At 40.0% G+C, this 25,000-nt stretch overlaps 4 protein-coding genes across 4 annotated transcripts in view; 1 reads left to right on the top strand and 3 right to left on the bottom strand.

Annotated features, from left to right (window-relative positions):
* LOC311057091 (uncharacterized protein) overlaps nt 1-420 on the bottom strand; it is a 2,815-nt gene extending 2,395 nt beyond the window's left edge. Inside the window, exons 1-2 of the mRNA XM_084074018.1 lie at nt 309-420; nt 29-145 (exon numbers count right to left, since the gene is read on the bottom strand). Of these exons, the coding sequence (XP_083930144.1) occupies nt 29-145; nt 309-402 (211 nt within the window). The 5' untranslated portion in view covers nt 403-420. The remainder of the gene's footprint in view (nt 1-28; nt 146-308) is intronic.
* LOC311057549 (uncharacterized protein) overlaps nt 1-25,000 on the top strand; it is a 432,057-nt gene that overhangs the window by 41,730 nt on the left and 365,327 nt on the right. The gene's annotated exons all lie outside the window — the stretch shown is intronic.
* Nucleotides 15,893-22,380, bottom strand: LOC311056720 (scavenger receptor cysteine-rich type 1 protein M130-like). The gene is made up of 10 exons (XM_084073527.1): nt 22,243-22,380; nt 20,131-20,454; nt 19,722-20,039; nt 19,069-19,380; nt 18,688-18,987; nt 18,082-18,348; nt 17,691-17,990; nt 16,797-17,528; nt 16,542-16,633; nt 15,893-16,419 (listed from the first exon to the last, which is right to left on the bottom strand). Exons 1-10 carry the CDS (start codon nt 22,340-22,342, stop codon nt 16,129-16,131), a joined length of 3,036 nt encoding a protein of 1,011 aa, XP_083929653.1. The 5' UTR covers nt 22,343-22,380; the 3' UTR covers nt 15,893-16,128.
* The window catches only part of LOC311056719 (low-density lipoprotein receptor-related protein 1-like), a gene marked incomplete at its 5' end in the record, with an annotated part of 15,630 nt that continues 14,672 nt past the window's right edge, over nt 24,043-25,000 (bottom strand). Inside the window, 3 exons of the mRNA XM_084073526.1 lie at nt 24,043-24,170; nt 24,271-24,419; nt 24,895-25,000. The exon at nt 24,895-25,000 is cut by the window's right edge and continues 77 nt beyond it. Coding sequence (XP_083929652.1) covers nt 24,078-24,170; nt 24,271-24,419; nt 24,895-25,000 — 348 coding nt within the window. The 3' untranslated portion in view covers nt 24,043-24,077. The remainder of the gene's footprint in view (nt 24,171-24,270; nt 24,420-24,894) is intronic.

Here is a 25,000-nt window from a genome sequence, read left to right as displayed (position 1 = left end):
ACATAACCCCTGTTTGAGTGGATCTCACCTTTAGATGTTCTGTATCGACACAGCAGGAGCAGAAGGATGGTCAGTAGAAACACAACACCAAGTCCTACAATCAACCACACTACATGTGAAGAACTCTGTTCCACAGGTACAGTCACTGGAGGTTGAGAAACTATAACAAAAATTAAAACAACATTTGAAATGAATAGCTGGATTTTTGTATTATCATTTGAGATTATTATTATTTTTCAAATTCCTACCATACATGTAACACTGAATTACAACAAAGCAAAAGTAAAACATGAATGGGTTTACAGTACCTCTCACTGCCATCCAGCTCTGTGGTGACTCTCCTCCAGAATAGTTACACTTGTAGAATCCCTCATCAGACTTAGATACAGCAGGTATGATCATCTCTCCATTGGTTTTATTTTGGACCAGTTCTTCATTTCTATAAAAGTCCACGTCGGAGAGAGACGAGTCTGTTGTGTGTTTGCATTGAAGAGAGACAGAATGTCCCTCAGTCACAGGGTGAACAGGACTCACCAGGATGACAGAACCATCTGTAAAACAGTTAACAAGTTAAAAACAGTCAACATGTTATTCACACTGAACTAATACAAAAGCATGCTTTTAATGAGTTGATAGAATAGTGGTTATTGTATTATGCAGTATTGTTAGGTAGTGAATGAAGTAACTGGACTCACAAAGTATTGTGATGTTGACAGCATTGCTGTACTCTCCCAGTCCAGACTCACACCAGAACACTTTGGTAACACTGTCACCTGGATGTAATGTGACTATTTGAGCAGGGTACCTCTTCAATGTTCCCTCACAGCTCAGTGGGAGAGTCTTAAACTCAGAGAGGAAGTGTTGACTTCTGTTAGGACTCACTGTGATAGAAGCTGAAGAATCTAACAGACAACACAGGATCAGAGGTCAAAGGAAGAGCATGTGTTAGAATGACAGTTAACTAAAATCAGGAGAAGTGAGAACAAGATCAAATAATGTGATAGAAAATAGTATAAACAGTGAGTAAGTATGTGAGGCTGTCTAGATGGAAAACAATCTAGAATCATTGCGAATTATGAATTATGAGTCAAACTCACCACCAGACCAGACAAACCGAGGTTCACTGTATCTAGTGTAATAAAGTGGGTCTCCTCTCCCAGCTTTACACGCATATCCTCTTGTGCCTGTAGGATTATGAATGATGTAGGAACCTTTTAGGGTCCCATGGAGGCTACCAGGTAAGAGCTCATAAGTGTAGTTGGTGTGTGATGGTGGTTTAGGAACAGCTCTGTACCAGTAGAACCTCCAGTCTGCAGATGATTCTTTAACCTCACAGCTCAGAGTCACTGAGGCTTCAGGACTCAACCATGGAGGAGACACACTGAGAACAGGCTGAGGTTTGTCTGTTGGAAAGCACATTTATCTGCATTTAAAAACAGCTCTCAAGGTCACTCTTTTAACACACACACACACACACACACACACACACACACACACACACACACACACACACACACACACACACACACACACACACACACACACACACACACACACACACACACACACACACACACACACACACACACACACACACTTACACACTTACAGTACACACACACACACACACACACACACACACACACACACACACACACACACACACACACACACACACACACACACACACACACACACACACACACACACACACACACACACTTATTTTTGTTATAGGAAGAACAGTTTAAACTGCATTGTGTAAAATGTCATAATGCCTGAAAAGGATACAGTAGCTACATGGAAGTTTCTTTAAGACACAGTACTGTTTGTTTTCCCCCTCTTTACTAAAGCATTTTGTCAAAACCTCAACACTCGAGACATTAGGACCCCCTCCCCAAACTGCTCCCAGATCTGTTAAAACATTTTGCCACCCCTCTCAGTTTTCCATTCACATAATTCCTAGTTCCAACTATAATGGATGATCTAGCCAAAGAATAATGGCAGTCAGTGCTGCATTAATACCTGAAAACCAGTATGATAATGTATATAACAAAGAAATATAGCATCTTCTTTTTCGTCTTTTTTTTTTTCATTCTTTTTTTTTTACCAACTCACTCAATCACCAGGGAAGAAATGTTACTGTTGTACATTTCTGCAATCCACCGATACAATAGGTTGCATCTCAACATTGTAAGGCAGGCGTGCTACATCGCTCTGTGTGGCCACTCACTCAGCTAACACCTCACTCAGGTGCTGCCCAATCTGGCAACCCATTCGGTAAAAAAAAAAGGAAAAACATATTTGTTCCCCTTTGTTTCTTTCTAGAGAGATTATGGTCTTTCTAACTGGGCTCAAGCCCACAACGCACCGCTGTTCAAATCGCATACTGACAGGAACAGAATAGTGAATAACTGGTATCACTTAGAAGGTATATTTCAAATTAAATAAAAAGAAAGATGCATACAAACATCTAGGATTGCGTTGACATGATTTGATCATGATAAAAACTTGAAATGATTATGATGCATGGGTTTTAATGGTTGTACTACTTTATCCAAATAATTATATTAATATAATAATAGGATTTCATGATCAAATAGCCTAATATCAGTATTTTCCCAATTGGCCACGGTGGCCGGTGATGTTCATAATTAACGGCCAATTAATTTTATCATCGGTCAGTGGCCGGTAAATACCGGCTAACGGAAACCCTGGTAGGAACACATCAATGACCTGTCTATCACTACCCATAATGCAATGTATTGAAGTTGTCTCACCATCTGTTTGAGCAGGTCCACAGCAGATGAGGAAATACAGCACTGTGGAGAGAGAGAGAGAGAGAGAGAGAGAGAGAGAGAGAGAGAGAGAGAGAGAGAGAGAGAGAGAGAGAGAGAGAGAGAGAGAGAGAGAGAGAGAGAGATGCATAGGAGACAAAATGTTAGTGATCATCAGTAGCAGTTTGGGGTTCAGTGTGTTGCTCAATGACACTTTATGAACCCAGGGGGGAACCGGGGATCAAACAAGTGTAACAGCCCTAAATATACCTCAGCCCAAATTATACCTGGGTTTAAAGTGGTATTGCCTGTTTTATATAATAAACTGGGCTAGCCCAGATTATACCCCGGGTTGTAAAACAGGCTAGCCCACTTTAACCCTCGGTATAGTTCGGGTGGGAGTATATTTGTGGCTTTTACACCTGGAACCTTCCGATTCCCAAGTTTCAACTCTACCTTCTGAGCAACTATACCTCTCCTAACTGAATACAGTTTTATGAAGTTCATATGAAGTTAATCAGTTTAGATCTCCATTCTGTTCACTTCAATAGAGCATTTCATTTAAAGTGGTATTCAAGTTCATTTTAATAATCTTTTTCTTATGCTAATATTTAACTATATGATTCTCCTGCAGCTCACAGGTGATCTAGAGCTGCCTGTCTGTCTGGCTGTCTGGCTGTCTGTCAGTCTGTCTGTCTGTCCATGCGTGCGTGCGTCCATGTGTGCACACATATGTTTTGTTTTGTTCTGTTGTCCTCTTTGATTTCCTGTTTCTCTCAGTATCATTATTTTGTATCACTTTCTCATAATGTCTCTCGATCTCTTCCTCCCTTTTTCACACATTTTGTCTTTTAAAGATTGCGTCCTGACAGGCTGGTAGAAAGTTTGCTCTCTCCACAGCAGGGTGAGAGGGAATGTTAGCTGTGAGGACCTTCTATGATACAGACCCCCATACTTTAACCACACTGTTAGCTGTGAGGACCTTCTATGATACAGACCCCCATACTTTAACCACACTGTTAGCTGTGAGGACCTTCTATGATACAGACCTCGATACTTTAACCACACTATTAGCTTTGAGGACCTTCTATGATACAGACCTCCATACCTAAATCACACTTTTAAGCAGTGGTGGAAAAGTAAAGTAAAGTAAAGTAAAAATGCCTCAAAATTGTACTTAAGTACTTGAGTAAATGTACTTAGTTACTTTACACCACTATTGTTTGGTATGGAGGTGTTTAACAGTGTAACGTTATTTTCAGCCTGGACTTCCATTGGCCCCACATAAAACACTAACACTAAACCAGAACTTTAATAACCTTTCTTGGAAACAAAATAGGGAATTTGTTAAAAAAGTTTAAAATTTCCAAATCAAAGTAGTCAGGAAGTGTTGATGCTCTGCCTCGACTAAATAAACAGTAATAGTTAAAGTCAACTAAAATAAGATTAAAATAAAAATACTCACATGATATTATGCAGGTTGATTCAAACTTCATCTTGACAAGTGACTGAATGCTACGTAGTTGATACAGACTCTCTGCTTCTTGTTGGCTGCAGCGTCTACTTCCTGTGTGGTGAGATGCTCAGCCTATCAACAAGTAGCAAGTTCAGACTTTTGGGTGTGCCGCACATTATGTCCTAAATTCTCATGAAATGTCTGAGGACATGCATCTGTTTACTTCTGCTGTGGCACGTTATTAAAAGTACATATACGTACATACTTATTTGAGAGTGATGACGACTTCATTTGCATTTTTTGTGGCTTTAGGAACAACATTCATCGTACTCTGTAGACTTTTTAAGAGTTAAGAATGTCAATAAGAACAACAGTTCCATTGTCTCTTATTTAAAGCAGATTTATCAGGAGGGGAAAACAAAATGACCTTGCCTACAGAATAGCCTTAACTACTGTAAGTCATGACCCTGTCTGACAGAAATACTTTTCGCTTGGCCCAGTGATAAAAGAAAGATTGACCACCAAATAAAGATGATATAACATTATAAATGACGTTGATTGCATCGTTTGTGTTCTATTCATTGCATTGATCAGACCAGGGGCTCTCAAACTTTTCCATGCCACAACCCCATTTTATGGTGGACATTTTTTGGGACCCCACACTTTATTTATAGAGTCATTTAAATAAAATAGTTTGGAAATCAAGAATATTTTCATATGAAAGCATACATTGAAGCATACATAGGTTTCCCACTAGCCCTGCGGAAGCGGAAGCGCGCCCGAGATACAGACGCCTCAGATCCGGAGGAGGCGTCTACCTTTATATGTCTATGGGCAACACAGCATCTGCTTAACAGTTCTACTTTAGGTACACATGTACCTTAACATAATATAGGCATAATGTTATACTGAATGGATTTAGGGTTACATTTATTGGAGCAGCAACAGCTAGGGGGGGAAATGCATGACTTAATAGTAAATATTAACAATATATAATAAAGAAAAACATCACATGGATGCAACTGGGACGTACTGTATCATCAATGTTGTAGCCTGGGGTCATCGGTGCGTGATGGTTCCTTTGGTCGATACCACTAGATTGGGCCGTCTAATAGGTATTAGCTCCACTTGCGGTTAGCTGGAATGGCCCTCCTAAAGGCCTCAATACAATTTTATATTTGTTCGGATGAGTCCTACAGCAACTTGAGTAAAAAGTTAAATTAAACTATATTAAGACTAAAATATGGCATCACTATTAAAATATAAATTTGTCCAGACTTAAATAAACCTGCACAAATGAATAATTATTGGTGATACATACTAGTAAATATGATCAGAACAACACCAAAACAACAACATTGTAGTTACTGCACTTTGCCTTTGCATTGGTATTAGAGCCATGTAGACAATGCAAAGGCAGAGTATAGTAACAACATTTTTGGGGTCAAGGGTCAAATCAGCCATTCTGGTTTTTAGGCATGAGAATTACCTCATGAATACATGCACACTTAAAGCACTAATCACATGTATACCTATAACTCATTTGGCTGGCCAGTTGAACAACTTTAAAGCCATTTATTTCAGTTTCACCTTGAGAGTAGTCAGATATTATCATGTATTTTGATCTGCCAAAATGATTTGTTTTGTGCTTTTATTTATTTTTACACAGGCCACTGCGCTGCACTTTCTATGTATGTATTCATTCATTCATTCATTCATTCATTCATTCATTCATTCATATAGTCAGTCATTATAGACTTCCCGATTATGTGACTTCTTTAGGGGTCATTTGAAATGGAGCTACAACAATGTTTTCCGCTCCCTCACTCTTGTGGTTAGTTATTCAGACAGACCGTTGAGTACCTCCTGTCTTTTCACACCTTGCACGGTGCACCTTCCTATCAGTAAGAACACTGTGAAGCTACTCAGAAACCATGTGTGAAAACATGTAAAATGTAAAGAACTATGAGACAGGAAGGCTTGTCTCAGGTAGCTTCACAGATGTTTCATATCCCATTCCAATTGGCTATGATTGACAAAGTTTGTTGTAGCAACCCGGCCTGGGTGGAGATTTGCGCTCAGTTTTTTCTTTTGGTCTGAAGCTCAGGCACAATAGGACTCTGTTTTAATGACACTTGATGAAAACAAGGCAGATAGCTAAGATTAAATGTAAAACATGGCATGTAAACGTTGAATTTTAAAAGATCAATGCGTTGTGAAAAAAGGTCCTTTTGCACACCTGGGTCAGGTGCGTAGGAGCAGGCAGCCAGTGCATGGGACAGGAACAAATGGAGATCCCAAGTTCAAGTCCAAGTGTATTATGTCCCAAACTGGGCAATTTATGTTACAGCAGATACTAGGAAACTCCAAAACACTGTAAACATACATACACAAGACATAAACATAGGCATAGACATGATCACAAGATCCAGATAATAATAGGTACTAATACCTACCTCCTCCTGCTTCCATTATTGATGGCACAAATGGAAGTAGGTACAAATTAGAATTTGTACTTTGTTTTTAGCTGCAGGGGTCTTTAACCATTAGCCGGAAGGCAATAATTCATATTCAGGATTTAGGGGATGAGAGCTGTCCGCTCTAATAGATGATGCTTTCTTAAGCACCTGCTGGTCATATGACTCAGACAGCTGAATTGTACCCCCACAATCTTTTTTTTTTGTCTATAATTTTTATCCCACAATTTTGTAACCCTTATTTTTCACCCAGTGCCAATGCCTAAGCTGTAATCCTAGGCGCTACTCTCCCTCTGCCAGCCTGGGGAGAGCCCCGAACTGAGCTCATGCTTCCTTCAACGCATGAGCAGTTAAAAATCAATCAACCACACTACATAGAGAACTCTGTTCCACAGGTTGAGACACTACGGAGGCAATGACAATAGAATAAGAAATACATAGATTAGTATTAGAACAACTCATTTCAGCATTTAAGTTATAGTGTTGTTATATGTTTGTACCTATGTTGAGTACATCACTGTATTCAGTGTAGTAAACTGGTTCTCCTCTCCCTCCTCTGCACCAGTACATTCCACCTTCTGACACTCTGATTGGGCCAGTAGAGTATTGATCACCTTCTGACACTCTGATTGGTCCAGTAGAGTATTGATCATCTCAAAGTCAAAGTGACTTTGTTACTTTGTTTCACATGTAAAAACTGGCCACTGGTCTTTTTAAGAACACCAATACACTGGTATTCACCACTGTGACCTGGCTCTGCTTGAAATGTATATTTATTATGATCAGCGTTTGCAGGATATTCAACAGCATCTTTGTATAAGTGCTAGACATGCACACACTAATGTAACTGGACAAACATAAAATGCACATTTAAGCCACATGGTGGCAGTCAAAGACCACTCTATAACAAGGTGCACACCATAACTCAGTACACAATATTAAACTGATAGAAATATGTAATATTTGAGTGCATAAATTATGTAACAGGTTTGAATATTATGTTGACTGAGTGAATACAGAGAATATATATTAAACTGATCTTCTCCTTGACTGTGTCCATAGGAGAGGATTATGTGACGATGTAGAGGACACCAACATAGAAATCTGTAGTCTACTTGACTCAAGTTTGATAAATAAATAACAATTAATGATACATTAATTGCTATGAAATGAAACATCTTGGTGAAAAGGAGAAAAGACAACTACATTGATATGTTTTTACTTTCTGTGTGTGTGTGTGTGTGTGTGTGTGTGTGTGTGTGTGTGTGTGTGTGTGTGTGTGTGTGTGTGTGTGTGTGTGTGTGTGTGTGTGTGTGTGTGTGTGTGTGTGTGTGTGTGGTTGCATGTGGGTGGTTGTATGACTGTATGTCTGTGTGGTGTCAGTGATGTGTGTGTGTTTGTGTGTCTCTGTGTGTATGTGTATCAAGAAACGACAAATCTTCCTTTGCAACGGCATCCAGCAAACATTTCTCTAAACTTCAGATATACTTCTAAATGTCTGACTTCATCACTGCAGCATTTTCTCAGCCGTACCTGGATTTTTCAAACACAGTCAAACAGTACTTTAACATTCCTAAAGCCATAACATGTGTGTGTGCACCATCCACACCCTGCCCTTATACAAACGGCCAGCAAAATTATTTATAAAATTTAGGCTAATTTCTTCATTACTGACTTAACATTTGTTCTATTTTTCTTAACCATATCTGGATTTTTTTTAACACAGTCAAATATTATTTTCACGTGCCCAAACCCATGGCTGTGTTGTGTCTCAAACCGTCCAAACTTCCCTTTCAAAATCCCTTTTCTTACATATTTCCCTGCTTCTATTCAACTTGTAAATTCCTCATTTAATTACAACAATATGTATTCTAAATGTTTACCAACAGTACATGTTTTTTCAGACAAGCCAACATTACTTTTAACATTCATAAAAACATCGCCACTTCTACTGTCTTCAAACTTCCATTACAAACGGTTTAGCAGAATTATTTCTGAGCTTCGGTATAACTCCTAAATTATTCAACTAATTACAACAATATATATTCTAATGTCTTTCAAAAGTACAGAATTTTCCAAGCAATCCAACCATTATTTTAACGTTCCTATAACAATGTCACATCACAACTGAGCCATGCGAACGCTATGCTTGTATTTATAATGCACGTTCAATGGCTCGTTTGAAAACACAAACTCTGAGAGGCGGACTTCCACTCCACCCCTGAAGGTGTATTATTCATAACTCAACTCTGCCCTCTGCTACTCGCTCAGATATCAAAGCAAACGCTGGCTGCGGCTGCACTGAGCTTGAGTTCTCTGTGAATGAAGGAAAATGCCGAAACACAATTTCACCATTGAAATGCAGAACAACATTGCCTTCTTTGATGTTTGTGATCTGATCGATGACCCAGGACGAGTGCCATCATGAATTGCCTAAACACCAGCACGATATCTCATATCATTCATCAGATAAATAATTATAGGAATGGGGCATGAAAGAACATATGTCTATTTTAGAAATAGATCAATTAAACCACCTTTAATGTTATTATCGCGAATGCACTGTCCGTGGACCATCATGTAGACTATATATTGTTCTGATGTGTGATAATAATATATTGCTGTAAGATGTATTATAATCGACACAGATGTCTTCCCGTCTACACTGAGCTTACAAGGTTGAAGAGAGTTGAAGCAAAGATTACACACAAGTCAGACTTTAAATAAGGTATAGATCTCTACCCACACAGCATGTGCACGTCACAGACTTCACAGACTTCACAGACCACATCCTGCTTCTCACTAACTGCTCCAACTGTAAGTGCATCAGAGCAGGAAACCTGTTGGTGGCCCCTTGCTGTCAAGGCACAAGATGAACAGGATGTGAACCGTATGTGGTTAAGAGAAGGAGACCATAGAGCTGAACTAGACTCTAGAGGAGCGTAGGTTGCCGAAAAGGTTGTAATAAAGGCTGATAAAAAGGCTTCAAAATGTAGTTAAATCTAATAGGTCAACTAACAGGTGCAAAGACAACTCAGACATGAGACACTGCGTACGTGACAAAACATACATTAACATTTACACACTGTTGTTGGGCCAAATCATACAAAAACATGCGGCCAACAGACAGTTCAGACAGACAGATTAACAAACAGATAAACAGACAGGTCAACAGACAGGTCATAAAATCATCATTTCGATTTCATCTCTTCTTTCTTTGTTCCTATAAAACTCTGCAGTCAGTTTTTAGTTTGTACCTTGTATGTCCCAGGATGAGGTGACATTAACCATATGAACCCTAGCGTCACCATTCTGGTTTGAACATGTGGTGGAAATAGCAGATCTACAAGCTCACAACTTTCAGCTTGTAGATCTGCTATTTTCGGCTAAGACATTTAGTGTAGAGGGAAAAAAGGGGAACTAGTAGCCCTGGGGGACTCCGGTCAACTAAATATACAGTAAATAGGTTTTAGTGTTTGTTTGTTTGTTTGTTGATTGATTGATTGTACCGTCAAGTGGTTCTGTCACACCAGCTAGCATTTTCAAAAAGTAAGGACCTTTTCACATATAGATCCTTTTAAAACTCGCATGACGACAGTAAGGCCAACTACCAAACAGACAGACTTCAGATCAAATTGACCGTTTTTTCCTGCTATTCCATTGGTCACTCTCTCCACTGTGCTCCAGATGTTCCGACAGCTTCTCCGATATGTAAAATCTTTATGACAAAAATGTATAAAACAGCACGATCGCTGTAGAGGTGAGCTTGAATTAGGCACACAAACAGGGTTAGGAAATGGTTACAGTACATTTACACTCTTCAGTGAAAAATGGATAGCCTACAAATTATTAATTGGTAGCGACAGAGTAAAACATATTTACTTAAGTTACACAGATTCACTTTTCCAAGTTAAATGTATGCCTGCTGTCTGAAGCCGGAGACAGACTCAGACGCATCTCATTGAAGAGCACGTATGAAACAGAACCGGCACAAATACACCTATTGCCAGGTCTATAGGCCTGTCTATAGGTATTGTTTGTGTCAGGCTGTGTTATTATTTAACTGTAGAGGTAGGTACTGACTGGTTGTTGAAGACCCTGCATGTCCCCTTTGCACTGTAGATGAAAAGGTCCTTTAGCCATGTGACTCTCAAATGGTTGAACAACTGCAACATTTGCTAAACTTAATGAGCATGTTCAGGAGTACATCTACCCTTGAAACATCAATTATGCTGTTTTATTGGTTGTTTGTAATCAAAACACCCTCCAGCACAATGACTCATGTACTGAAAGCTGTTCTGTTTTCCTTCATGAAAATGTAACCCTTGGTGCCATTTCTGGTGTAAAAATCATGTATAGTAGGCTATTCTATTTTGTAAACACTGTAGTATGTTATAAACATTATGTGTTGTAACAGTGGAAAATATTTTGATTGTGTTGCTTCAAGTTTCTATTTCTATTATTCTATTTAAATGTAGGTTAAGTGATTGTCTTATAAGTGTTAAATAGCTCTATATTCTGATAGTATTCATTGCTATTAAATAAAGAAAAACATCACATGGATGCACCTGGGACGTATCATCAGTGTTGTAGCCTGGGGTCATCGGGTGTTTCGGGTCTCACAACATACAACATACACCCTCGCCCAGGTGACCCGGCCAGGGTTGATCAAGCCCCGACTTACATCCCAGTAGCTTCCCACGGTCAGTCCTCTTAGGGAAAGACAGGGCCACTCAGTCCGCTTCTCCGGAACTACTCTGCTGGGACTGGGGAGAGGAGAGGCTCTGGCACGTGGAGGTACTAGGCTCTGTGGATGGCCTCCTGGCCGGGCTCCTCCTTCGTCTTACCAGGTCCTATTAGTCCAGGGGCCAACACTGATATTTTCCACCTGAGGTGGCCGTAAAGTTTTTGTATTTTTGTCTTCCTACATGTCTGTAGTTTATATTTTGGTATGATACATCTTCCAATTCAGTAGCTTAATGACAGTAATCACTACCTATCGGCTAATGTATCCGGTAGGAGACACAAAGTAGAATCTTTGTGTCTCCTACCGGAAATACACTCGAGCATCAAATTATTGCGACAAAAAACAAAATATATCCATGTATTCAAGGCTACATGGGGTGTGCAATTGATAACTTCTCAGATTTTTGGTGTTTGCAAAAAGACTGCTTTCCATAGCTTGTAAAAGTTGACCCTCCTTCGGTCTAGGGTGGTCATAGCTGAATGGGTAGAGAGTCCCCCTGGGAAACTTAAAGGAGGAGTTCACCCAAAAAAATATTATTTTCTGTCAATTGCACACCCCATGAAGCCTTGGATACATGGATATATTTTGTTTTTTGTTGCAATAATTTGATGCCTGGGTGTATTTCCGGTAGGAGACACAAAGATTCTACTTTGTGTCTCCTACCGGATACATTAGCCGGTTTAGAGTGATTACTGTCATTAAGCTACTGAATTGGAAGATGTATCATACCAAAATATAAACTAGAGACATGTAGGAATACAAAAATACCAAAAATGTACGGCCACCTTAGGTGGTACCAAAATCTGGCTTGGCCCCTGGACTATATAGAGTGTTTGTTCTGTAACAGGAGTCTCCATATCTCTCCAGCTCTTTATTAAACAGGAAACACATTTTCAGGTCAGGATACCATTTTCTTTTCTCTAATCAGGTGAGAGAACTCACAAAGGATACAGGATAAACCAAGTGAAATTGGAAGTGGTGGCACATATACATGAGCAGGCAAAACTAAACTGATAAATAGGTAGGCCTTCTCTCTCCTGAAAATGGGCCACCCACCTGAAAATTAATGTTCTATTTATCAAAGAGGTTGTTTTCAGTTTCATAATAATTCTCATACACACACATAAGATACCCATATTTATTACGAGTAACGTGATGAGGAGGATGAGGTCATATCAGGTGTATGTGTGTGTGTGTGTGTGTGTGTGTGTGTGTGTGTGTGTGTGTGTGTGTGTGTGTGTGTGTGTGTGTGTGTGTGTGTGTGTGAGTGCGTGCGTGCGTGCGTGCGTGCGTGCGTGCGTGCGTGCGTACGTGCGTGCGTGTGTGCGTGTGTGTCTGTGTGTGTCTGTGTGTGTTCCTCACTTAGGCAATATTTGGGGACAGCATGGTACTATGTGTATCTGTAGTGTGTTTGCAACGTCTACTTAATGTATTTATGTATTATGTGGAGCTCCATGTGTGTATTAAAATTGACCTTGTACAGAGGCATACATAGTTAAGTGGCCCAGATGTATGTATGTACTGTATGTATGTTGACATGTATGTAGCAGGTCACATGGAAGACTCAATCAAAATGTAACAATTAAATATGAGGAGTGGTCTCTTCATGAACATCAATGATCAACCCAGTGCATCAGTCTTCCTGTAATTACAAACACACTAGATATCAGGCTGGAGACAAAGGTCGTGACCCCTCAATAAAGCCAATAGCAGGGGTGGAGTCCATGTTGAGTCCCTGAGCCTGAGGCCCTGTCCACACGACCCAGACATTTTTTTTAAACACAGCTTTTTAGAAGCGTTTGGGGGGTTGGTCTAGCGGAGGGAGGGTTTACCAGGCTAGGGTTGGTCCACACGCAAATTAGTTTCTGTCCCCTGAAAATTAACTTTTTTAAAGCTTCGGTCACAGTGAAGATTTTTTTTTACATCAAGTTTTTGCGTTGCCCGTGCAGACAAAATAAACGGAGGTTTCTCACATTAGAAGCATGTGCAGATCAGTACAGTAGCCTACATCATGTATTTAATATTCCACAGTGTCATTGCATGTTGACTCCATAGCCTATACACACTTAGGATGTTCTGTTACGATCAAATTGCATTCTGTATGAATATAGGTAGTTGTTTAAATGTGAAAGTCAGTGGTTCTCAACCTGTGGGTCCCCCCCGAAGGGGGTCCCCAAATGATTTTGGGGGGTCCCCATATGATGTTAGTGAAGTCATAATTTAAGGACTTTTAAGACCTTTTGTAATACCTAAAAAAAGGGGAAAATATAAGAAATGAAAAGAAAAAAGTCCATTACTGCATCAATAATAATCAACAAACTATACTATAAAAAACTGGTCAAACATTGGCCAAAGCTTGTAGATCGATCGGCTATTCACGATATTTATCTGTGGAACAGAGTCAAATAAATGTAATGCTTCAACTCGTACAATTCCAAGTGCTTGTCAGGGTGGGGTGACCCCAGCTCAAATATTGTTAGGTGGTCCCCAGTTCAAATATGATTATTTTGTGGCGTCACCAGTTCAATTATGATTATTTTTGGAGGGTCCCTGGTTCAAAAATGATTATTTTGGGGGGTTGTGTCCTGAAAAGGTTGAGAACCACTGGTGCAAGTGACCAATATATACAGCTAGCTGTTTATTTTTTTCCATTTATCAGCAGAGATATTATAAATCCATCAATGAGATACAGTATTTTAGGTTGTATCAGCTAAAGGCATAACATGGTGATAGACATTGGTGAGGAAAACAAGGGCTTAAGTACTGGTTCTTAATGTCAGGTCCTGGGACCACCAGGGGTCCAAATGGACCACCAGTGGACCCGTAAGATCCATTAGGTTCCATGTATATGCTTTCAGAGTTACATAAACACTGATGATCCCCGATGTAAAAAAAAAAAGTCTGTGATCTAATGCATATCAAACTGGGGGTCCTTGAAATGAAAAAAAAAGCTTGAGTGTCACAGGGCTAAAGGACCTTTTCATCTACAGTGTAAAGGGGTCATGCAGGGTCTTCAACAACCAGTCAGTAGAACGTCTGTAACAGTCAGATAATAACATGAAGTGATTTAACAGTACGTACATCAGGCCTTAGGTAGCGTTCACACTACGGTCCTTTAAAAAAAGGACCTGCTGTAACCATGACGACCTGATTTGTTTGTGTTCAGGGTAACCAATGACATCTTCCTGTACTGCACACAACACATGTAGGAGATGGAAACACTTCATTTTACTCAATAGTTTATTCTTTATTGAGGTTATTTTTTTCATAAGATAACAAAGTAATAATAATAAAAATCATATAGTACATAAAATAAGAGAGATAAGTAATAACATGGATATAAGAAGAAAAAGTTATATACACAAAGAGATAATAAATCATCTAAAATAAACAAATCTATATTGCTATATACACTAAGGTTTACTGCTAATATCAAGCTTGTTTAAAGTGATATGGACAACAACAACAAAAAATGCCACTGATTTATAAAAAGTCAGGCAAAATGATGACTGTAGTTGACAATAAAACGATAATACTACCTTATTATTAACAGATCCTTAGACTTGGTGCTCACAGAATTACCATAAGCATGTACAAGTAAGAAGTGAATAGTACAATTCTATATTCAACATATTTTAACAAAACTCCTAATTCTATTGTGCCAATAAGAGAAACAAGCGTCCATACAGAGATCAATAGTTCTCTATCTCAGACAGATGATTCACTGTGACAATCTATGACCTGAATGACTCATTAAATATGACACATGTGCTGCATAGGCCTGGATTGTTTACAGTAGGATTGATGCATCCATTTATTGATCACTAATTACTGATAGTTATAATGAATTGATACACATAGTGAGGGTGGACACTAGGATCTATAGCTCTATTTATTGCACTGATTCCCAACCTGTGGGCCTGGGCCCACTGGTGGGCCGTGAAGATATTACAAGTGGGCCCCCAAATAATGTACACAGATTTTGACCTGATGGTCAAGATTCAATTCATCCCCTGAGCAAGCAGGCAGGCTCTATTAGCTCAATGGTACAAACTATAATATATATAATAATAATATAATATCAGCACTTAAATCAATGAAGAAAATAGTTTTCATTTGGATACCAATAAAAAGGAACTTAAAGAACACTAATTACTTATAGTTCTAATAACTTAATTAAACATAATGAGGTTGATAACTATAATTACTGATAGTTATAATGACTTTATGAAACATAATGAGGTTGATAACTAATTACTGATAGATCAGTGATGATCAGACATGGTCTAATGTGATCTGATCTTCAAACACAGATCAGTGATGATCTGTGGTCTCTTGTTCTCTGTAGGTGTCATTGTTCTGACTCATCAATGTTTTCACTGAAGACTTCTTCAGCATCTTCCAGACCTCTGTTGATGTTTCTAGTACATTGTACTTTTTCAGTGAAATGTTTAGACCTTTAGACTGAGGTGATGGAAAGGTATGTGATGGATGTGACATGAACTCATTATGGCCAATTTATGCTTTGAGCAACAAGCGTCGAACAACGTGTCACAATATGAAAGTACGGTCAAAACGACAAAGAATGTGTCGTGGACTACCTCCACCAACGGTGTTGAGCATACCAAAAAAAGACCTTCAACACTTGTCGCTCTGAGCATAAATTGTCCTTTAGAGATCCACCTCATACACAGTGGGTCTCCTGTCTCTTCCAGCCGCTTCAGCACCTCCTTGTTGATCCACCTCCTCATACAGGTGATAGTCTGTCTCTTCACTGGGTCCAGCTTCAGCACCTCCTTGTTGATCTATCTCTTCATACTGGTGGTATTCTGTCTCTTCACTGGGTCCAGCTTCAGCATCAGAACGAGCAACGTTATAATAAACTATCTCAACGTTCTCTCGTATTACATCATAGTAAACCAGGTCAATGTTCTGCGCTCCTGCACAACGCCTTCTGATGACCTGGAGAAACACAGCAGTGACCAGTTTTAATTAACTGGATCAGACGTGGCTCTTTTCAATTAAAAATGTCTGACTGCTTTATTTACAGTGCAGTCTCGTGTTGAATAAAAACAAATAATTACCTTCCAGAGACGATAGAGGCCACCAGTTATCAGGATCAAAAGCAGCAGCACTGTGGCTGTACATTTCAGGATGTTAGATGTCAGATGAGAAGCTGTGAGAGAAATATGTTAAACATGTGAGAACATCAAACATAATGTAAAGAACAGCTCTAATTAAAAAGGTATATTTCATGGAATTTGCTTACATTTTCTACATGTATTTAAGTGTGCTTAATTGAGTTTCATATTATGACTTGAAAAGACCATAATTGTTACCTGTGACAGTGAGAGAGAGGACCTCGCTCTTAGAGGAGAAGTGATGGGAAAAAACGTAGATGTGATAAACACAGCTGTAATTTCCCTGGTGGGTGTGGTTTGCTGCAGTAAACAGGAAGGTGGCAGATTGATTGACAGCTGTCTCTGTATGGTTTTGAGTTGTGTTGTATCCAGGGGTGTTGTGTGTTGTGTTGTATCCAGTGGTGTTGTGTGTTATGTTGTGTGTTGTGTTGTATCCAGTGATGTTGTGTGTTGTGTTGTATCCAGTGATATTGTGTGTTGTGATGGATACAGTGAGGTTGTGTGTTGTAACCAGTGATGTTGTGTGGTGAGTTGTAACCAGTGATGTTGTGTGTTGTGTTGTAACCAGTGGTGTTGTAACCAGTGATGTTGTGTTGTAACCAGTGAGTATGTGCGTTGTGTTGGATACAGTGAGGTTGTGTGTCGTGTTGTGTGAGTGATTGACAGCTGGCTGGGTGTAGGTGTGTGTTGTATTGGATACAGTGAGGTTGTGTTTTGTATTGTGTGAGTGATTGACAGCTGCCTGGGTGTAGGTGTGAGTTGTGTTGGATCCAGTGAAGGTGAGGTTGAAGAAGCCTCCTGGGTACTGTGGCTGGATTGAACAACTGATGGTGAAGCTGGAACCATTGAACACCTGCAGCCCCTGCTGCTGGCCCTTAGAAACCCCGTTCATGGGGGGTATAAATGTGATGATTGGCTTAAACAGCAGATCTGTAACAAGACAGAGGTGATTGGCTGAAACAACAGAAAGGTAGATAGATAGATAGATAGATAGATAGATAGATAGATAGATAGATAGATAGATAGATAGATAGATAGATAGATAGATAGATGGATAATGTAAATATGTCATTGTTGAAGTCCTTGTTTTACCTGAACAGATAACCTCCAGTCTGGCAGTAGAATTACCAGACATCTTTGTTCCACACTCCCTCAGTGAAGACTCAGACCCAACACAGGAAGATGACATCCACCACACAGGTTCATGTGTAGGAACAGAACTCCTTTCTCTTGAAACAGCAGAGCCACAGTCCAGCTGTCTACACACCACAGATGTTGACTTCAGGTTCCAGTCAGACCAACCATCCACTGGTCTCCACTCTCCCTGGTGTTTCATCTCCAGTATACCAATACACTTACTGGCTCCTCCCACCAACCTGACATCACCAGTCTCTGTAAAGACAGGAGACAGTAAAGAGTACAAAAATATATAAAATCTTTATGAAAAAAACTATCCAAACCATATGTTTAACTTGTCTTTTACCTGAGCAAGTGAGTTCAACAGTCTTGTCAGGTGAGCTTATGTTTCTAGTTGAGTTTGAGGTTCCACAGTCCAGGAGAACAGACTCGTTGCCTTCACACTGGAACTCTTTGGTCCACATTGGAGTGTTCACTTCTCCATAGAGCACCCCCTGTAGGACTGAAGGAGTCCCACAGCCAAGCTGCCTACAGACCACCTCTGCATCCCGCTGGTCTAAGTCACCTTCACACACTGAGACCCACGACTCATTATACTTCACCTCCACTTTACCTGAACACATACTGGTCCCATTCACCAACCTCACAGACTCTGGGGGGGGGGGGGGGGGGGGGGGGGGGGAGAGAGAGAGAGAGAGGTACATTTTAAGTCATACCCTTTGGCTGATGACAAACACATGAGAAAAAAGAATCAAGACCAGAGATATCATGTGTTGTGTGCAAGATGAACATTACAATGTATTACACATTACACATAAGAGTAGGGCATAGTGCCCCCATCATAATACAAAGCAAGTAATGGCTCCCATGGCTCATTTGATCAGGGCCGGTGTTTCCTGTGGTTTTGCCAGACACTGTAAATATTAACGTTGTTGAAGTAGTAGTTTGTTACCTGAACACATCAACTCCAGTATGTGCAAGGAAGTAGCAGACATCTTACTTCCACAGTCCCTCAGTGAAGACTCAGACCCAACACAGGCAGATATAATCCTCCACACAGGTTTATGTGTAACACCAGAACTCCTTTCTGTCGAAACGGCAGAGCCACAGTCCAGCTGTCTACACACTACAGATGATGACTGCAGGTTCCAGTCAGACCAACCATCCACTGGTCTCCACTCTCCCTGGTGTTTCATCTCCAGTAAACCAGTACAGTGACTGGTTCCTCCCACTAACCTGACATCATCAGACTCTGTAGAGGCAAGAAAGTAAACGTAAAAAAAACTATTATAAAATGATGATCCAAATAAAAAAACTATAGTTTGTGTTTTACCTGAGCAGGTTAGTCCAACAGTCTTGTCAGGTGAGCAGGTGTTTCTAGTTGAGTTTGAGGTATCACAGTCCAGGAGAGCAGACTCATTACCTTCACACTTGAACTCTTCGGTCCACATTGGAGCCTTCACTTCTCCATAGAGCGTCCCTAGGAGGACTGAAGGAGCCCCACAACCAAGCTCCCTACAGACCACCTCTGCATCCTGCTGGTCAAAGTCACCTTCACACACTGAGACCCACGACTCATTAGACTTCACTTCCACTCTGCCTGAACAAACACTAGTCCCATTCACCAACCTCACAGACAAAGACGCTGAAGTGAAAGAGAGAGAGAGAGAGAGATATTTTATAAAATTATTTTATCAATCCACAAGAGAATATCTTTACACATCAGAGGAAAGTTTAGGACCACAATGGAAACAAACCCTCAGGGCTTTTTGTGTTGTCATTTTAACATTATTATTAACTTTATACAATGGAAATATATAATCAATACATCAAAACACACAGCATAAATAAATGAAGAATAGAGGAACAAAGAAACAACTATTAATACAGCTATTCATCATCAACATAATCATCATCATCAGATTTTCCCCAATAGCCAATAACAGATGTAATGAGAGACTGTAAAGACTGCTATCATTGTGTTACCTGAACAGATCACTGTGGGTTTGCCTGTAATCAAACCTTTCCGTGTGATATGAGAAGTCTCCATTATGACACAGTCACTCAGTGAAGACTCAGACCCAACACAGTAAGGTGTAATCCTCCATACAGGTTCATGTGTAAAACCAGAACTCCTTTCTGTTGAAACAGCAGAGCCGCAGGCCAGCTGTCTACACACTACAGATGATGACTTCAGGCTCCAGTGAAACCCACCATCCACTGGTCTCCACTCTCCCTGGTGTTTCATCTGCAGTATACCAGTACAGTTACTGGTTCCTCCTACCAACCTGACATCATCAACCACTGTAAAGAGTCAAGAGAGTAAACATTCAATTTAAAGAGTAATAGTACTTTTATTAAAATAAAAATGATTCCAACAGTAGCTTCTCCTTACCTGAACACGAGCAGGTGAGTCCGACGGTCTTGTTAGGTGAATAGCTGTTTCTAGTTGAGTTTGAGGTTCCACAGTCCAGGAGAACAGACTCATTGCCTTCACACTGGAACTCTCTGGTCCACATTGTGTTTGGACCAAAAGTGTTCACTTCCCCATATAGCGCCCCCTGGAGGACTGAAGTAGCCCCACAGCCAAGCTCCCTACAGACCACCTCTGCATCCCGCTGGTCAAAGTCACCATCACACACTGAGACCCACGACTGATTAGACATCACCTCCACTCTGCCTGAACATAAACCAGTCCCATTCACCAACCTCACATACTCTGAAGAGAGAGAGACAATTATATTGTGTGAGAGAGAATAATTATAATTTAAAAGATTATTTTAAACAACCAAAAGTAATTATTCATGAATAAAAAAAGACATTGCAGGTATTTGGGTCTGTACTTGCACCCTCTCCTTTGCTATCTTTACACCAAATCAGTTGGCTCTGTCATCTCTGCTCACAAGCTCTCCTATCACTGTTATGCTGATGACACTCAACTGCCCCCCACCCCTTTTCCCACCACCTCAAGCTCAATGCAGAAAAGACTGAGCTTTTCTTCTTGCCAGGTAAGTCCTATCCTGGCCTCTGTTCCAGCTGCCAAGAGCCAGGAAAGTCTGCTGTCCTTCCAGGCACACATTGCTGTGGTCACTCGCTCCTGTATGTTTACACTTTATAACGGAGGATCAGACCCTTCCTCGCCTGAGGACAGGTGTTGGACGTTTCAATGCATCAATGCACAAGTGGGGTCTCACAGACAATGCCCATTGCGAATGTGGGGATCCAGAACAGACTGTGGAACACGTTATGACCAGCTGCCCCAAATACCGGCCACCTAATGGTGATCGTGGTTTAATTGACCTAGACAATGACACACTGGACTGGCTTGCTGCAACGGAGCTGAAGGTCTAAGGACATACGACAGAAGAAGACCCTTCCTCATCCAGGAGTCTGGCCAGCTCCTTATCCAGGCCTCAGTCATCCCAAAGCTTGACTACTGTAACTCCCTCCATATTGACCTCCCAGCATGCTCAATGAAGCCCCTCCATGTGATCCAGAATGTCACAGCACGCCTGGTCTTCAACCAGCCAAAATTAATCTATGTAAAGGTATCAATTGACCATTCTATGCAGACATGTTTGAAAAAAGTACATTAGTACATTGGCCAAGATATTATCTTGGTCACATGTTCTCAAGTTTTTGTTCCGTCGATTCTTTTTTTCTCAACCTATTTTATGTAATATTTTACAAATGCACAGAATAATATTTAGCATGTCATTTAGACAGATGCTAGGTTCATTGTTTAACTGGTATCTTAGAATCAAGAATCAAGAATATTTTATTTGTCACTAACTTATAGAAGTATAAGCATTTAAATGTTGTTGGGTCTTACTAGTTTCTTTTAGGCACTACACTGTTCCCTCTACGTTTCTTTCTGCATTTGTGTGATTATTTACCTCGTTTATTGACTACAGTTCATGCTTACTCTGCTTATTCTGATCTCACACTAAGTAAATTGCCCTGGATGATGTAATTGTGGACTTCACATAAAGAGGAATGGTACATTTTAAATAGCATGTTGATGCTATCTACCTACAAAATAAGTTTAATAAATACATTGAATACCCAAGTGGGTAATTAGATGATAGGCATCCATAATATTGTCACGTTATGGGTATTCTAAAACCTATTTTAATTGTATTTTTTTACTTCACACGAGTAGTAGCATTATGTCGTTGCTTTGTATTTGTCTTTTGTTTTTGTCTTTTCTACTCAGTATGTAGGCCTACTTTTATATTTTTGTTGTCCTATTTTCTTATACTTTATGATGTTTTTATTTCCATTTATTTTTATTTGTAAATATGAATTAATTGAAATGATACTTAATGTAAACGGTGAGGTTCTCTTATAAGCCCTCATTGGGTTTCTTACCTCACCGGCACAACAACCATCTGTCATATTTCCCAGGAAAGAACTAGTATATTATGCATATGTATAGACAAATATATCAAATCAAGAACATCAAATGATAACTCAACTTTTACATTGTTTTCTTGTTTTTTTTTACCTGAACAGTTGACCTTCAGTGTGAGAGTGGAATCATAAGACTTTACTGGTCCACACTCCACCAGTGAAGACTCAGACCCAACACAGGAAGATGGAATCATCCATCCAGGTTTGCGTGTAGAGCTAGAAGTAAATTCTGTTGAAACAGCAGAGCCACAGTCCAGCTGTCTACACACTACAGATGAGGACATCCTGTTCCAGTCAAACCAAGCCAACACTGGTCTCCACTCTCCCTGGTGTTTCATCTCCAGTATACCAGTACACTTACTGGTTCCTCCCACCAACCTCACATCTTCAGATTCTGTACAGAGAGTAAAAAGCAGTAAAACTTTCATTACAAGACCTTGAAGAATACAATACATAATCAGGTTTAATTTGTTTACCTGTTGAATTGTGAGTTGGTTTAACTTGGAGAGCTGAGGAGAAAAATCATGAATAAATGAGTCTCATGTAACATATATATCTGTGTGTGTCTGTCTGTCTGTCTGTCTGTCTGTCTGCGTGCGTGCGTGCGTGCGTGCGTGCGTGCGTGCGTGCGTGCGTGCGTGCGTGCGTGCGTGTGTGTTTTTGCATGTGTACGCGGATGTGTGCGTGTGCGCGCGCGCGCGTGTGTGTGTGTGTGTGTGTGTGTGTGTGTGTGTGTGTGTGTCTGTGTGTGTGTAAATTAGCAAAAAGTCAAGTTAAGCAAAGTAAAGTCATGACAGTCCTGGAGGTGAAGAAATGTTTTTGTGTTGTTCTCACATAGATTTAATCTGATTGTTTTATTACTTTACTTAAAGCTTGACCACTCATAGTGACTTAATAACATTATAATGCTTTATAATAGTGATTATTATGCATTTTAAAATAATCATAATGTATTATAACCATGAGAATTATAACACTATGATAGCGTCCAAAATAAAAAGGTCTGTTCAGTATTTATGAGCGGGGCGGCAGTGGCTCAGGAGGTAGATTGGGTGCTTTGGAGTTGGAAGGTTACCGGTTCGATCCCGGGCTCCCCCAGAGTTACTGTCAAAGTGTCCTTGAGCGAGACACTGAACCCCTAACTGGTTCCAGTTGGTGCCTTAATGGTTTCCTCTCCCATCGGTGCGTGAATGTGTGTGTGAATGTATAACAAAATGTTAAGCACTTATTATAAAACGATTTATGCTATGATGATTATTGTTGTTAGAGCCAGTTTAGTTATCTATATTTTATTTACTGTTTGGACACCCGTTGCTGCCCCCCGCTGCTTGGGCTATGCAATAGAACCCACAGGTTGCAGGAACCCCTTGATTAAGGAATGACAGACAGACTGTCAGGGGACAGTTGGACAGGGGGAAATGTTTGGAGCCTGAGTGAGGACGACAGCAAACAGTTTGACCACGATATAACACAATTTAGAAAGAAGAAATTAGAACGTTGTGTTTGTTACTTTACATATTGGATTGAACTTACATTTATAGTGATTTATTCACACAACACAGCGAAGCTGATTGTTTGATCGTTTTTAAGTGTGTTTTGTTTAACAACGCTGTGATTAAACACTGCACCCTTGAATTGTAACGTGTGTCTCAACTTAACCGTCTCCGCGCTGACAGGCGACTTGAAAATAAAGGTGGGACAAGTCTCCATAACAATTGTTATCAGTGCTTATAGCTGTACTTATACTGTATTATAAGCAGATTATAATGCATTCATACTCATACTCAACTCATTATGAAATGCTTCATACTGTGTTGTTATTATTGTGATAAATCATTTATCAGTGTTTTTAGAATACGTAGAAGGATTAATTGTAATCACTGTAAACAGGAATAATAAAGCAGGACTACTGAGGTAATGTTTCAGTCTCTACTCACGACAGTCAGCGTGTTCGTCCCCACAGTCATCTACTGTGTCACATTTCCATGAGAATGGAATGCACGTGTCATTCTGACAAACAAACTGAAGGGGGAGACAGAGGATTATGTTCATAATCAGTACTAAACCAGGCATGAGTCATAAAGTCATACAGAGTAACACAAGTGAAGCTGAGGTGAATCACCTGGCTGGCAGTGCAGCTGGACATGCACTGCTTGTTGTCAGCTGTCACGTAGAAGTCGGTGGGACAGGAACACTTGTAGCCCCCTCCAGGTGAGAGCAGACACAGGTTACTGCAGCCTCCATTGTTGGTCTGACATGGATGACCAGACACTGCAGGGTGGAGAAAACATGCACACATGTAATGACTATGAGAACACACACACACACCTATATGTTACTACAGTGCTTTATAAACCTTTTGTACACATGAATGTGTCAACGTAAAAAATAATACCTATATAGCTGATGTACAAGTTCACAACTCATCCCATCGCCATGCATTGTGAGCTTTTACAGCTTTTACTGTATTGTACTGTATCTGTTGTCACTGTTTATTTATATTATTTGGTGGGGTGGTAAACAGAATAAATATTTCCGCCTATAATAAAATAAAAGCAAGTAAGCTTGCCTCTAATAAATAAATATAAATATGATGAATAAACATGGTCAGAATAGGGACACCAGGTTGTTTATATACAATAGCACTTTTCAAAACAGATCAAATAATACAATAATACACAATAAATAAAAGTCATAAAACAGAATGAATAATAGTAATAATGGGAGTGTTGTAGGCGGTACAAACCCTCAGGTTGTCTATAGGGGTGGTAGATGTGGATGTCATATGGATAGATCAGGTTGCTGATGAGTCTGATCTTGGTGGTTCCCTGAGTCTTGTTGGCTCTGTAGAT

The sequence above is a fragment of the Gymnoscopelus microlampas genome (genome assembly GCF_963454915.1).
Source record: "Gymnoscopelus microlampas genome assembly, chromosome: 12".
Lineage (NCBI taxonomy): Eukaryota > Metazoa > Chordata > Actinopteri > Myctophiformes > Myctophidae > Gymnoscopelus > Gymnoscopelus microlampas.
Note: the sequence above shows the minus strand (reverse complement) of the source record. Positions and strands in the feature narration are given on the sequence as shown.